Source organism: Callithrix jacchus, chromosome 1 (genome assembly GCF_049354715.1).
Source record: "Callithrix jacchus isolate 240 chromosome 1, calJac240_pri, whole genome shotgun sequence".
In the NCBI taxonomy this organism is placed as follows: Eukaryota; Metazoa; Chordata; class Mammalia; order Primates; family Cebidae; genus Callithrix; species Callithrix jacchus.
Genome location: NC_133502.1, coordinates 190389880 through 190402077, shown reverse-complemented (window position 1 = coordinate 190402077; position 12198 = coordinate 190389880). Strand labels below are relative to the sequence as shown.

The 12198-nt window shown below is 57.5% G+C and overlaps 1 protein-coding gene across 6 annotated transcripts in view; it reads right to left on the bottom strand.

Annotated features, from left to right (window-relative positions):
* Positions 1-12198, bottom strand: part of CACNA1I (calcium voltage-gated channel subunit alpha1 I) — a 128155-nt gene that overhangs the window by 35676 nt on the left and 80281 nt on the right. For 5 of the 6 annotated variants that reach the window (XM_054239090.2, XM_054239086.2, XM_054239089.2 and 2 more), the window contains 2 exons: positions 8978-9290; positions 5650-6083 (listed from right to left, as the gene is read on the bottom strand). In XM_054239090.2, the coding sequence (XP_054095065.1) occupies positions 5650-6083; positions 8978-9290 (747 nt within the window). Of the gene's footprint in view, positions 1-5649; positions 6084-7658; positions 7788-8977; positions 9291-12198 lie in introns of all 6 variants that reach the window. The other variant, XM_078334385.1, reaches the window with a different exon arrangement.

Below are 12198 nucleotides of genomic sequence, written 5' to 3'. Positions count from 1 at the left end.
CCTGCTAATCTTTTTCTAATGGATCATCCATCACTCCTGCAAGCATTTCTCTGGGACAGAGACACACAGATGAATATAGACACAGCAAGTGGGAGCCCAAGGAGGGAGGAGACATGGAGAGGGAGGGGCAGAGATGGGCAGAGACGGACAGACAGACAGATACAGACAAGAGAGTGAAGGGCAAAGATAGGGCACGGAGAGACGGAGACACAGAGAGAGGAAAGCAGGGACACGGACACGAAGGAGGACAGGGACGACGAAGCAGTGACACTGTGGGAGTCTGAGATACAGCCAGAAAGAGACATAGAAAGAGCAGACAGACAGATAGACAGACAGACATATGGCAGAAAGGTCCCTGGAAGTGGTGAAGACCACCCAGTGAAGGCAGAGGTGCTGAAGGACTGAAAACACCCAGTTTAGCCAGAGGAAGGAGGTGGGGGGCAGTGGTGGGTGTTCAGGTGGCACCAGGCTGCCCAGCCTCTGCCATTTCTGCAGGGGTAGATAAAGGTGTGCAGAGGTCAGCTGGTCCCCGGAAGCCCTCCAGCCAGCACCCTCCCTATCATCATAATGGCAGCCAGCGTTGATGAAGCCCCTCCCATGGGCCAGGTGTGCTGAGGACACTCCTTGCATTATCTCCTCTCAGCCTCGAGCCCTATATTATCCCCATTTTACAGACTGAGAGCCTGAGACTCAAAGAGAACTGCCTGCCAGGGTCATGGCCAGGCTGCTGTGAAGTCAGATCTCAAACCCACGTCTCCCCACTCTGGCCACATCCCCACCTCCATGGCCCAGGTGCCTTCACCCACCCCACTTTTCTGATGAGGCTCCAGTTCAGCACAGATGTGTCCCTTGCTTTCAAGTATTCCAGAGCTCCCCACTGCCCTAAGGATAAAACTGGCCCCAAGGTCCTCCTGAATGAACAGCCCTCCTGGCTTCCTGCACTGTCTGCCCTGCTCCTTGTATACATCCTTCTCGAGGACTCAGGGTCCTTTGGGGAGGATGCCCATGCTCCTGGTCCCTGTACTTGTCCCTCTGTCTTACTGATAAACTCCTAGTTATCCTTCAGGATCCATCCCCAGTACCACCACCTCCAGGAAGCCTTCCATGACTGCAGTCCATGTCTGTGTCTCTCTCCCTTGGGCCCCTATAGAGCTGGAATGTCAGCCACTAAGTCACCCTATCCTTTACTTCCCAGAGTCACCCCAGACCTGGTTGGCGGTGACTTGGCAAGACAGGGGCTACTGAAGGGAGAGTAAAGTCAGCTTTGATCCAGCCACTGATTCAGAGGCCCTGAATGCAGTCCCCTAGGAGCGGGGGCCAGTGTCCATGCCCAGGCCCAGGATCAGCCCTACCCAAGAGTCTCCCTGCACCCTGCTATGCTGCCCACACAGCCCAGCTCTCTGTTTTTTGTTCTCCAACTTGGTGGCTAGCCTCCAGTTCCAGGACACAATGAGGCTACAAGGCAGCCCTGCCCAGCTCAGGAGGAGTCAGGGTCTGCCCTGGTGTGTGCAGGAGAGAGAGAAGGTGAGACAGGTGCTGCTCCTAGGAGCAATGCTTTCCTCCAGTTCAACTGTCCACACTGACCTCAACTGCTGGGAGCCTAGCCCTGTCGCAGCTCACCCTGCTGCCTTGGACAAGCCATCTACCTCACTGAGCCTCAGTTTCCCCATCTGCCCAGTGGGGATAAGGTGCTCCCCCAGCCTGGCCCACAAGGCTGCCAGAGGACCACACCAGGAGGAGCTGTGAGGCAATGACAGCAGTGACGATGAAGGAGAAGCCTGGCCGCCCCAGCTGACCTGTCCCACCTGCCCGCCACACAGCTGGGGCTACCCACGGGGTGGCCATTTCAGTCCCGTTTCCCCACTTCCTGAGTCACACAGAGGCCTCTGCCTGGCCGACCCCCCACTTCACCCATCATCTCCTTGGAGGCCAGGTGCTGCAAGAAACAGCGTCCGCCACCACAAGGAACCTGAATGAGCCAGCTGCGCTCTGGGTACCACCCCCATGATTTCAGCCGCAGCGAAGGCTTGGGCACCTGCAATCTAACCTGTCATTTGAGCGCTCCGTGACCAGGCCCTGAGGTCACCCTGCCCCACTTCACAGCATCACACCCTCCCCTCCTGCCTCTCAGTGACACAGAGCTCCCTGCCAGCCAGGATGGAGTATGGGGCAGGGGCCCCCATGCCACTTCCCCTGCAGGAGAAGGGTTCCGGGGGTTCACTCGCCCTTTCCTCCTCTCCTCCTCTCCCTGCACCCCGCTTGGAGGCCCTGGGCCACCTCTTTCTCTGAGTGCCACCTCAGACAGGGCTGCTCAAAATAAACATGGGGGCGGATCATTTCCCGCAGAGCAGTGTCTGGGAGCCAAGGGAATGGAGCAAAAATACCAGCAGGGGCCACAGTCAGGTCCTGCGCAGAGCCCGGGTGACCACGGCTGCCACTGGAGCTGCTTTATAAAGAACATTTCAGAGATTCTTCCTCCCCCTCACTCTTACTTTAATTAATTTTTGAGGCTCCAGACAGAGGATGGAAAACGCACCCAGGGAGGGTGGCGCGAGGCTCAAACGGACTCCGAAGCAGTGACTCATCAGTGAGCACCTACTAAGCACCAGGTTCGCAATACAGTCAACCCTCTCAGCCACTGTGTTGGGGGATCCGGGCACCCATTTACAGGGTGGGGGTGCCAGGTGAGGAAGCCAAGGGCTGCACTCCGGGCCACCCTGCCAATCATCAGCAGAACCAGGACTGGTTGGTCTGGCTGGTTTGGAATGTTTTTGTTTGTTTTGACGCAGGGTCTCGCTCTGTTGCCCAGGCTGGAATGCAGTGGCACAATCAACCATCACTGCAGCCTCAAATTCCTGGGTTCAAGCAAACCTCCCACCTCAGCCTCCTGAGTAGCTGAGATTGCAGACATGCACCACCACACCTAGTTATTTATTTATTTTTTTTGCAGAGAAGGGGTCCCACTCTGTTGCCCAGCCTGGTCTTGAACTCCTGGGCTCAAGCAACCCTCTTGCCATGGCCTCCCAAAGTGCTAAGATTACAGGCAGGAGTCACCAAACCCAACCAGAACTAGGATTGAAACCCGAACACTGTGTGATCTATTTGCCTCTCTGAGCAGTGGCTTCCAAGGCACGAGAGGGGTGAGGTAATAACACCTGCCTTGAGGGTGGCTGGACCTACTGGCACTGTGCCGGCTCAGGGCCAGGCCTGTAGTAGGTGCTCAGTAAATGGTGCCTGTTCCTATAAGGGAAAGGCACCTGCTTAGTAGATGAGGAAATCAGGTGGGTCCTGTGACCAGGCAGGAGACACACAGCGGGAACAGCCTCTCTCATCTCTCAGCCTGATGAGGGAGCCACGTGAAGCCTGCTACTCTCAGAAGAGGCTCCACCTGGCTGGGCACAGTGGTTCACGCCTGTAATCCCAGCACTGTGGGAGACCAAGGCAGGCGGATCACCTGAGGTCAGGAGTTCAAGACCAGTCTGGCCAACGTAGTGAAACCCTATCTCTACTAAAAATACAAAAATTAGCCAGGCATGGTGGCACACACCTGTAATCCCAGCTACTTGGGAGGCTGAGGCAGGAGAATTGCTTGAAACCAGGAGGCGGAGGTTGCAGTGAGCCAAAATCACGCCACTGCACTCCAGCCTGGATGACAGAGTGAAACTCTTGTCTCAAAAAAAAAAAAAAAAGGAAAGAAAAGAAAAAAGAAAGAAGAGGCTCCACCAGATTCGCAGTTGGAAAGCTTGCTCGGATGGATGTGGCAGAAGGAGGGAGGGACGACAGGCCAGAGAAGCAGATCCTAAGGAGGCTTGGGCAGGGATCGTGGTCTGGCCTGAGGCTGGACCTGCCCTGGCCATAGTGTCTCCATGGATGTTGTGGATGAAAAGGCAAGGACCAGCCTGGCAAAGAGACCTCTGAAAACAGCCCTAATGAGTAGCATCTGCCAATTTCCATGGTGTAAATACTCCCTCCACGGCCAATTTCAAGCTCCCAACTCTTTCATCCTTGGCTTGCGCAAGTCCTGAGGTTTGGAAATTGGCTCTCACCAGCTGGCTCCAGCAAGCCCCTGGCAAGGACAGTGTCAAGGCTCAAGTGTGGCAGGCTGTGCAGGCCCCCTCGATGCTGTCCCTCTTGGATGGAGACTGGAGCCACCCCCATAGCACTCATCCCCTGTGGGGCTTTCTGCAGGAATGCTGCTCCTCTGCAGGCCTGGGTCAGGTGCTGACCAGAGGATGGACATTAAGCAAGGGGTTTCTGGGAACCCTGTCCCACCAGCTTTCCTCCTGCAGAGAGCCCTCCCGCCAGGCCTCTCTAGAGACCTTTTTAAGCCGGAATGGCTGGCAAACCAGCAGGTCTGAACAGAGTGTCACGGCAGCCCCAGGGGCCCCATTTAGGTAAATTGAATGGAGCCTGTGCTTGGTGAGCTAACGAAGAGGGAGATGCGAGTGCGCCCTGTGGGGTGTGAGAGGCATGCAGGGCCTCCACAGGAGGAGGGCCGCAGGGAAGAAAGGAGAATGTCAAAATCCAAGCCCTCCCGGGGTGTCAGTCTTGCCGCAGAAAGAAATGGGTTCAAACCTGGCCCCCAGCTGGTGATGGGACCTCAGGCCAGTGACGTCCCCCCACTGGGCCTCAGGGTTAGGTGGGGCCAGCTGCTACGTCAGAGCCCTAGCAGAGCTGGGGAGTAGGTTCAGGGAGCCACCCCACCCGGGGGCTAGTGGATGGCAAGAGCCAGAAAATGGTGTTTCTTGTCAAGACTAGACCTGCCATCCAGGCTGCACCCCTGGGTGGGGCCTGAGGGCTGAGGCATCTGTGCTAACCTCTCGGCCCCTCCCTCCTGTGTCCCCACAGAGGCCCTGCTCTCCTCACACACACATCCTCCCTGAGCTCCTACCGCCTCCCAAAGCTGTCCCCTCCCCGTCAGCCCTGTGGGGCTGTATGGGGTGGAGTCACTGGATGGGACAGGTTAAGCTGGCCTGGTGAAGGGCTGTTGTGGCCAAGACAAGGGGTCTTGAGGGTCATGGAAAGGTCTGGATTTTGCCCCAAGGGCAATGAGGAGCAACAGAAGCTTTGGAGCAAGGAAGATCCCACCCAGAATGGCCCTCTGGAAAAATCACCCCAGCTCTTTGGGGGAGAAGGGACAGAAGGGCCCCCATGGCCAGGCTTGGTGGCACGTTCCTATAGTCCCAGCTACTTGGGAGGCATAATAGGAAGGATCGCTTGATCTTGCCACTGCATTCCAGCCTGGGCAGCAGAGCAAGACCCTGTCTCTTTTCTAAAAAACATGTTAGTTTGTTTGTTTGTGTGTTTTTTAAAAGAAGGGCTCAGGTGGAGAGGTGAGGAGTAGCAGTCAGATTTGCAGGGACTGGCAGTGGATGCACTGTGGCTGCCTTGGTGTCCAGGCTGAGCAGCTTAGGAGGGAAAGAGCCCCAAGAGCCCAGTCCTAGCCAGCTTCGCTTGGTCACTCATTCATTCAGCAACACCCGAGCCCTTCCCTCCTCTGAGCTTGGCCCCGGCTGGGCGCTAAGGTTGCGTGGATGAACTGGACCCAGCTTAGGCCGGCACTTCTCAGGGGACAGACACAAAAACTCACACAGGGTCCTGGGGTCCCCGCGCCTCCCCTGCAGGCCCTCCCAGCGTCGCTGCACTGGCCTGCTCATGGTGCTCGATGCCCATGCTGACGGTGTTGACCAGGATGGCCATCATGATGCCACGGTTGAAGTACTTGCTGTCCACGATGCCGCGCAGCTTGGCTCGCGTCTCCCGCCACACATCCCCACACAGCCGGACTGCCCCATCTGCCTGATCCTCTTCCTCCTCCTCTTCCTCCTCCTTCCCCAGTTCTGAGGAGGCTCCATCCTCGATGCTCCGGGCCCCATCCCCATCTGCCTCGTCCTCGACACCAGCGGACCCTCCAGAGCCTGAGCCCTCCTGGCCCGAGTCAGTGCTGCCCAGGCCTGAGGGCCGCCGGCTGGCCTCATGCTGGCAGCAAGGGCAGCTGGCGGGGTCAGAGGCCAGCGTGGCAGGGATGGGCTGAACCAGGGTGTGGGGCATCGCGTCCAGGGGGTTATGTCGCCGGCACAGTTCTGAAAAGCAAACCGGGGGGAGCGTGGGTAGAGTCAGCACCCACACAAGGCCCAGTCCAGCCTGGGACACATCCCTGAGTGCATATGGCTCCCAGACCCACAGGTCTGCCTGGAACCAGCCGGCCCAGCCTGGAGGGGCGGGGAGGGGGTCCCTGGGGAAGCAGTTGCAGCTCTCTGGGCTTTGTCTGTCCCTGTGTAGAAGTGGGGACAGAAGCACCCACTGTGCAGGCTGTGGGAGGATTTTCCTCATTAAGGCACGTGATGGGCCCAGCATGGTGTAGGGCAAGCATCTATGCTGATCGGCCATCCCTCCTGGCCCGGGCCCTAGGTCAGCATGGAACAGACCCAGAGCCCAGTCATGCAGCCTGGGAACTAGAAGTGATTCTGAAAGAGCCAGGCCAATATGGGGATGGCCTACCTTAGAGGAGACCATGGTGGCCTTGGTGTTCTCAAGCCTCCCGCCTGTATAGCAGGTGGGGAGGTGGAGTGGGGGAGGGGGTGAGGTTTGTTCCTCAGGGAGGGGAGGAGGCATGGAGCCCTGGGTGGGGGGCAGAGCCTCACTCCAAAGCAGGGCCTGAGGTGGCTGACTTCCCTCCACACAAGGGGTGGAGGTGGGGGCAGAGGAGAGGAAGGGCCGCTGGGAAGAGGGGACTTCATCCGTTTGCTGCCCAGGAATCACAGGAGAAGCCAGGGCTGGCCCTGGACTGGGTTCTGTGATCTGTGAACCATCTCAAAGAGGTGTCAGAGAGGCCTCTCTCTGCGGGGTTTAATTTCTTCTTCGTGTTTTCCTATATATTCCTAGAATAAACACGTTTCCTTGTGTAAGCCAAAAAGTAACATGAAAGGGGAAGAAAAGCATTCACGCCTGCCCTTCGTTTCTACACTTGCCTCCAGATGCCTCCTGAGCCCTGGATAGGCACCCCTGGCGCATTCATGCCTCTGGAGTTGGGGTGGGCAGCCAGGAACCCAGGGCTCGGTCCAATCTCACCATGGGAGGACAGGCCAAAGCCCTTCCCAGCGCCGGCCCACTGCTCCCACCTGGACTAGGGGCTGCAGCCAACTCTTTTTTCCATGGCAGAGGGGAGGCCCAGGGGCAAGGGTGCCAGGAGAGGGTGCCAGGAGAGGGGGCTGGGCAGCCACAGGAAACCCCTTGGATTGAACACTTCTCCCCCACGTCCTCCAGCAACACCAGTGCCAGCCTTGCCCGGCCCCAGCTCCTGCGTCCGCGTGCCAGGCCTGCCCACAGGCCACCTGGGGCCTCCTCCAAGCCCATGCCTGGATGGCTGGCACCCGAGGATGGGTGGGCGGCAGCTCGGAGCATGCTTTCTCCTGCTTGCCTCCCAAGAATCAATTCCCAGACTGTTAGAGCTAGAAGGACAGGGCTTTCCAAAGCAGGGCCTGAGGTGGCTGACTCCCGCCACTGTTGGCCACGTGCTGGGGACCCCTTGTCCTCACTTTACAGGCAGGGGACAGGCCTGCAGAGGGCCTCACTGCTCAAGCACAGTCCCCACGCCTGCTGGCTTCCTTCTTGGCACCAGCTGGGAGAAGCGGTGCTGGTGCTGGGGCAGGACCCACCTCCTGTGGCCCTGGCTTGCCTCCTCTCAAGAAAGTGATCGTTTCCAGGGGAGGCAGGTGCCCGCAAAGCCTGGCAACACTGACTTCCGAGATGCCTCCCTTCCTCTCCCTGACCCTTAGTCTTCCCATCTGAAAAGTGGGGATAATATTACTAACTGCTCCCTTCTCAGGACTATGTCCTGGAGCAGACAAGGTAACTAGCAGGACAGCCGCTTCCAAGTCTAAAAGCATAACCTCGGCCAGGGGCGGTGGCTGATGCCTGTAGTCCCAGCACTTTGGGAGGCCAAGGCAGGAGGATCACGTAAGCCCAGGAGTTTGAGACCAGCCTGGGCAACATAAAGAGACCCACCTCTACAAAAAGGATTTTTTAATTAGCCAGGCATGGTGGTGCAGGCCTGTAGTCCCAGCTCTTCCAGTGGCTGAGGTGGGAGGGTGACTTAAGCGAGGAGTTGGAGGTTGCAGTCAGCTGTATTTGCGCTACTGTATTTCCTAGGTGACCCTGTCTCAACAACAACAACAAAAAAAAAAAAAATGGCAGGTGAGGTGGCTCACGCCTGTAATCCCAGCACTTTGGGAGGCCAAGGTGCATGGATCACAAGGTCAGAAATTCAGGACCAGCCTGGCCAAGATGACAAAACCCTGTCTCTACAAAAAACACAAAAATTAGTCAGGTACAATGGCAGGTGCCTGTAATCCTAGCTACTCGGGAGGCCGAGGCAGGAAAATCGCTTGAATCCCAGGAGGTGAAGGTTGCAGTGAGCCAAGATAGTGCCACTGCATTCCAGCCTGGGCGACAGAGTGCGACTCCATCTAAAAAAACAAAAAACAAAAAGCATAATTCTCACAGCCCCATGGCAAGCACATAGCACAGGGTGGCATGAGTCCCCCATGTGCCACAGCTTTGAGGGGCAGGCCACAGCCCCTTTGGGCCAGGTGCCCTGCATCATTTCTCAGGTGTGCTGGAAAGCAGGGGACGGCAGCGGGAACCCAGAAAAGGGAGAGATGTGAACTGTGGGCTGCCATGGGGGAAGAAGTTTAGCTTTCCAAGACGAAGGACAGACACTTGTTCATTTCTTTCCAGCGTGGATTCCAGGGGCAGAGCTGCTATCTCTACACACACAGGGATCGAGTTCCTCCAGCCCCAGGCCCAGCCCGGTGCAGGCTCTGCAGGTGCCAGGAGAGGGCAGGCAGCCCAGGGGCTGTGAAGGAAACACTTGAGCATGAAGTAAAGACCTGCTGGGCCTGCTGGACGCGCTGGGAAGGAGCGACACTGCACACAGTGCCCGTCTGGATGCCGCGTCAGATGCAGGGCCACTTACTATAGTGCCGGGGCTCCTTGGCATGGGGCCCGGGTTTGGCTGGGGCGGGGGCCTCCAGGCTCAGGGCCTGGCGCCGGCTCTGCAGGGCCTGGTAGAGGCCCAGGGCGCGGCGCTTGGCCTTGCGCAGGATGTGGCAGACGTATTGGAAGATCTCCTCATAGCAGTCGCCGGGCTCAGCATAGCTGGCCACAGTGCTGGAGGACAGGTAGCGCTGCCGCTGCTCCAGCATCAGCCGGTGCTCCCGCTGCTTGGTCTCCGAGAACTGGGTCGCTATGACAACGAGGCACAGGTTGATCATGAAGAAGGAGCCCACCTGTGACCAACGGGAGGAGAGGACAGGGACAGGGACAGGGATGGAGGGGACAGAGGGGTGGGAGAGGCAGAGTCATGGGGTGGGGACAGTGGGGAGACACGGGGAGAGGGAGGCAGAGGGACATGGGGAGATGGAGACAGAGATGGAGATGGGGGTACAGAGGCAGAAATGAAGTGAGGAGAATGGGCAGGGACCAACCAGACACAGAGGCCAGAGCAGGGGCAGATAGCAAGAGATGGCAAGGTACAGAGACGTGATGACAAAGGGACATGCAAGGGAGTGAGGCGGGCTCCAAGAGGACAGACACGAGGGAGTAGAGATGCAGGGGGCAGGTGGAGACAGGGAAAGAGAAGGGCAGGGGAGATGGAGGGGCCCAGAGAGACACAGGCAGAGACACAGATGGGGACAGGAAAAGATCGCTGAGGCCTGGCTCCAGGAGAAGCGATGGCCCCGGCAGCTCCCCAGGCCTGACTGGGATCTGCTTCAAAGCCCAGCTCCTCTCAGACCCCTGGGCCCTGGCCTGGCCCCCACCCACCTAAGACATCTGCACTGAGCCCAGGGAGGGAAGCTGCTGCCCGACTCTGGCTTCCCAGGTTGTGTCCTCGCCCAGCCTTGCCTTTTCTCTGGCCGGAATCTGCCCTCCACTGGGACCCCAGACGAGAAAAGAGAAGCTCCCTCAGGATTTTCGCACAGCTTTATCTGTACTTGCATGGGATAGGGAAGACAGGCTGCCCCGGTTGGCACTGGGATCCCACATCCCTGTGGTCTGTTGGCTCCAGGAGTGGGGCTCCCCTCCAGCTTCTAGCTGTCCAGGGCACAGCCCCCTCTCCGGCATTTGCTGAGCCTGGGAGTGAACTCGGCTGCCGATCCTCCAGAGGAGATATCTTTCATGCCCCTCAGAGGTGCCCACCAGGAAGCTCTCACCAGGTGCAGCCTCATCAATGGTGATTGAGAAGCTAGGGTCTTAAAGCAGGGGCTGGAGGAAGTTGCTGGCCCAGAGAACTCTGGGAAAATCCCCTGCCTCTCAGGTAAGAAGATGGCCTCCCAACCTTGTCTCGGTCACCTCGTCCATGAGCATTTCCTGGGGAGCTGCCCTGTGCCAGGCCTGTGTGAGGGTCACAGGAAGAAAGGGCGTGGCCCTGCCCTCTGGGACCACACACTTGTCGGGCTCCTGCCCAGCCCTGCCTCTGCAGCTGCTGCCCTGGGCAACCCAAGCAGGCCCCCATCCCCGCCAGGCCTCCACTTATCCATCTGTAAAATAGGAGGCTCAGACCAGATGAGCCAAGACCTTTTCTAGTCAGAAGGTAGCCAGCCAAGGTGGCTCATGCCTGTAATCCCAGCACTTTGGGAGGCTGAGGCAAGCAGATCACTTGAGGTCAGGAGTTCAAGACCAGCCTGGCCAACATGGTAAAACCCCGTCTCTACTAAAAATACAAAAATTGGCCAGGCGTGGTGGTACATGCCTGTAATCCCAGCTACTTGGGAAACTGACATAGGAGAATCACTTGAACCCAGAAGGCAGACATTGCAGCAGTAATTGGGCCATTGCACTCCAGCCTGGGCGACAAGAAGTCTAAAAATAATAATAATAATAATAAAATAAAGAAGAAGAAGAAGGAAAAGAAGGAACACTAGGGTCCATGGGCCATGGCTTATGCCTGTAATCCCAGTGCTTTGGGAAGCCAAGGCAGGAAGATCACTTGAGTCCAGGAGTTTGAGACCAACCTGGGAAACATAGCAAAACCCTGTCTCCAAAAAATTTTTAAATCAGCCAGTCATGGTGGTACGTGTCTGTAGTCCCAGCTACTTGGGAGGCTGAGCAGGGAGGATCACTTGAGCCCAGGAGATCAAGGCTGCAGTGAGCTATGATCACACCACTGCACTCCAGCCTGGATTACAGAGCCAGACCTTGTCTCTAAAAAAAAAGAAAGAAAGAAATTTAAAGAAGGAGCATTACAGGCCTGGGCTTGAAGACCAAAGGACCTCTCACCTCTCTGAGATTCAGGGTTTACACGGTCTGGACCTGCAATTGTCCAGACTGCTCTCTGGACCCTTTCCAGCGCCTGGAAAAACTCAGCTCTTTCAACCTCTCACCTGCACTCTTTGTCCTGTGACAGGGCCACCTGAGACCCAACAGTACCCAACAGGTACTGAGCACTCACTGTGTGCCAAGGGTATGCAGGCTTCAAGCTCTGTCTCACCTAAGCCTCCTGAGAGCCCAGGAGCTAGGTACTGTCACTGTCCCCCATTTCACAATAAGCTTGGGGAGCATCATGCTTCACCACATCCGCACCCTTAGCCACCCTTAACCCCACAGCAGGAGCAGATGGAGCGTCCTCCAGCCCCTCCTGGGAACCGGAGGCTCCTCTTGCAACCCCAGTGGCTTGTGGCTCCCACACTGCAGGATCCTGACCGGCTTCAGGGGCTCTGCTCTGTGAGCTACCCCTGCCCAAGAGGCTCTTTCTCTGCTGACCTTTCTGAGTCTTTAAGGCTTAATTCTGGCATCACCTCCTCCAGGAAGCCTTCCACTTCCCCATCCCTCCTCCAGGCTGGATCAGGAGCCTCCTCAGGGCTCCCTGAGCCCCGTGGGCTTCCTTCTATAATGGTGCCTAAGATGCTGTATGGTCACTGACTGCTGTCAGGCCATCTTCCCCACGAGACCGTGAGCTCCTTGAGGGTAGGGGCTGGGCCTGACTCCCTGCTCTGTTCCTAGCATTCGGCTCAGGGCCTGGTCCAGTGTAGGTTTCCTGAATGTTTTGGTGAATGAATATGCAAGGCCATGGAGGGCAATGCTGAATAAAACCTGGGCCCTCTCCTTCTATCTGGGGCATCTCCTATAGGTCCAAGGCCCCAGCTCCCCCAAGAAAGCACTGGCACTTAGACAACAGCAGGTGTCTCAGGTCACCTG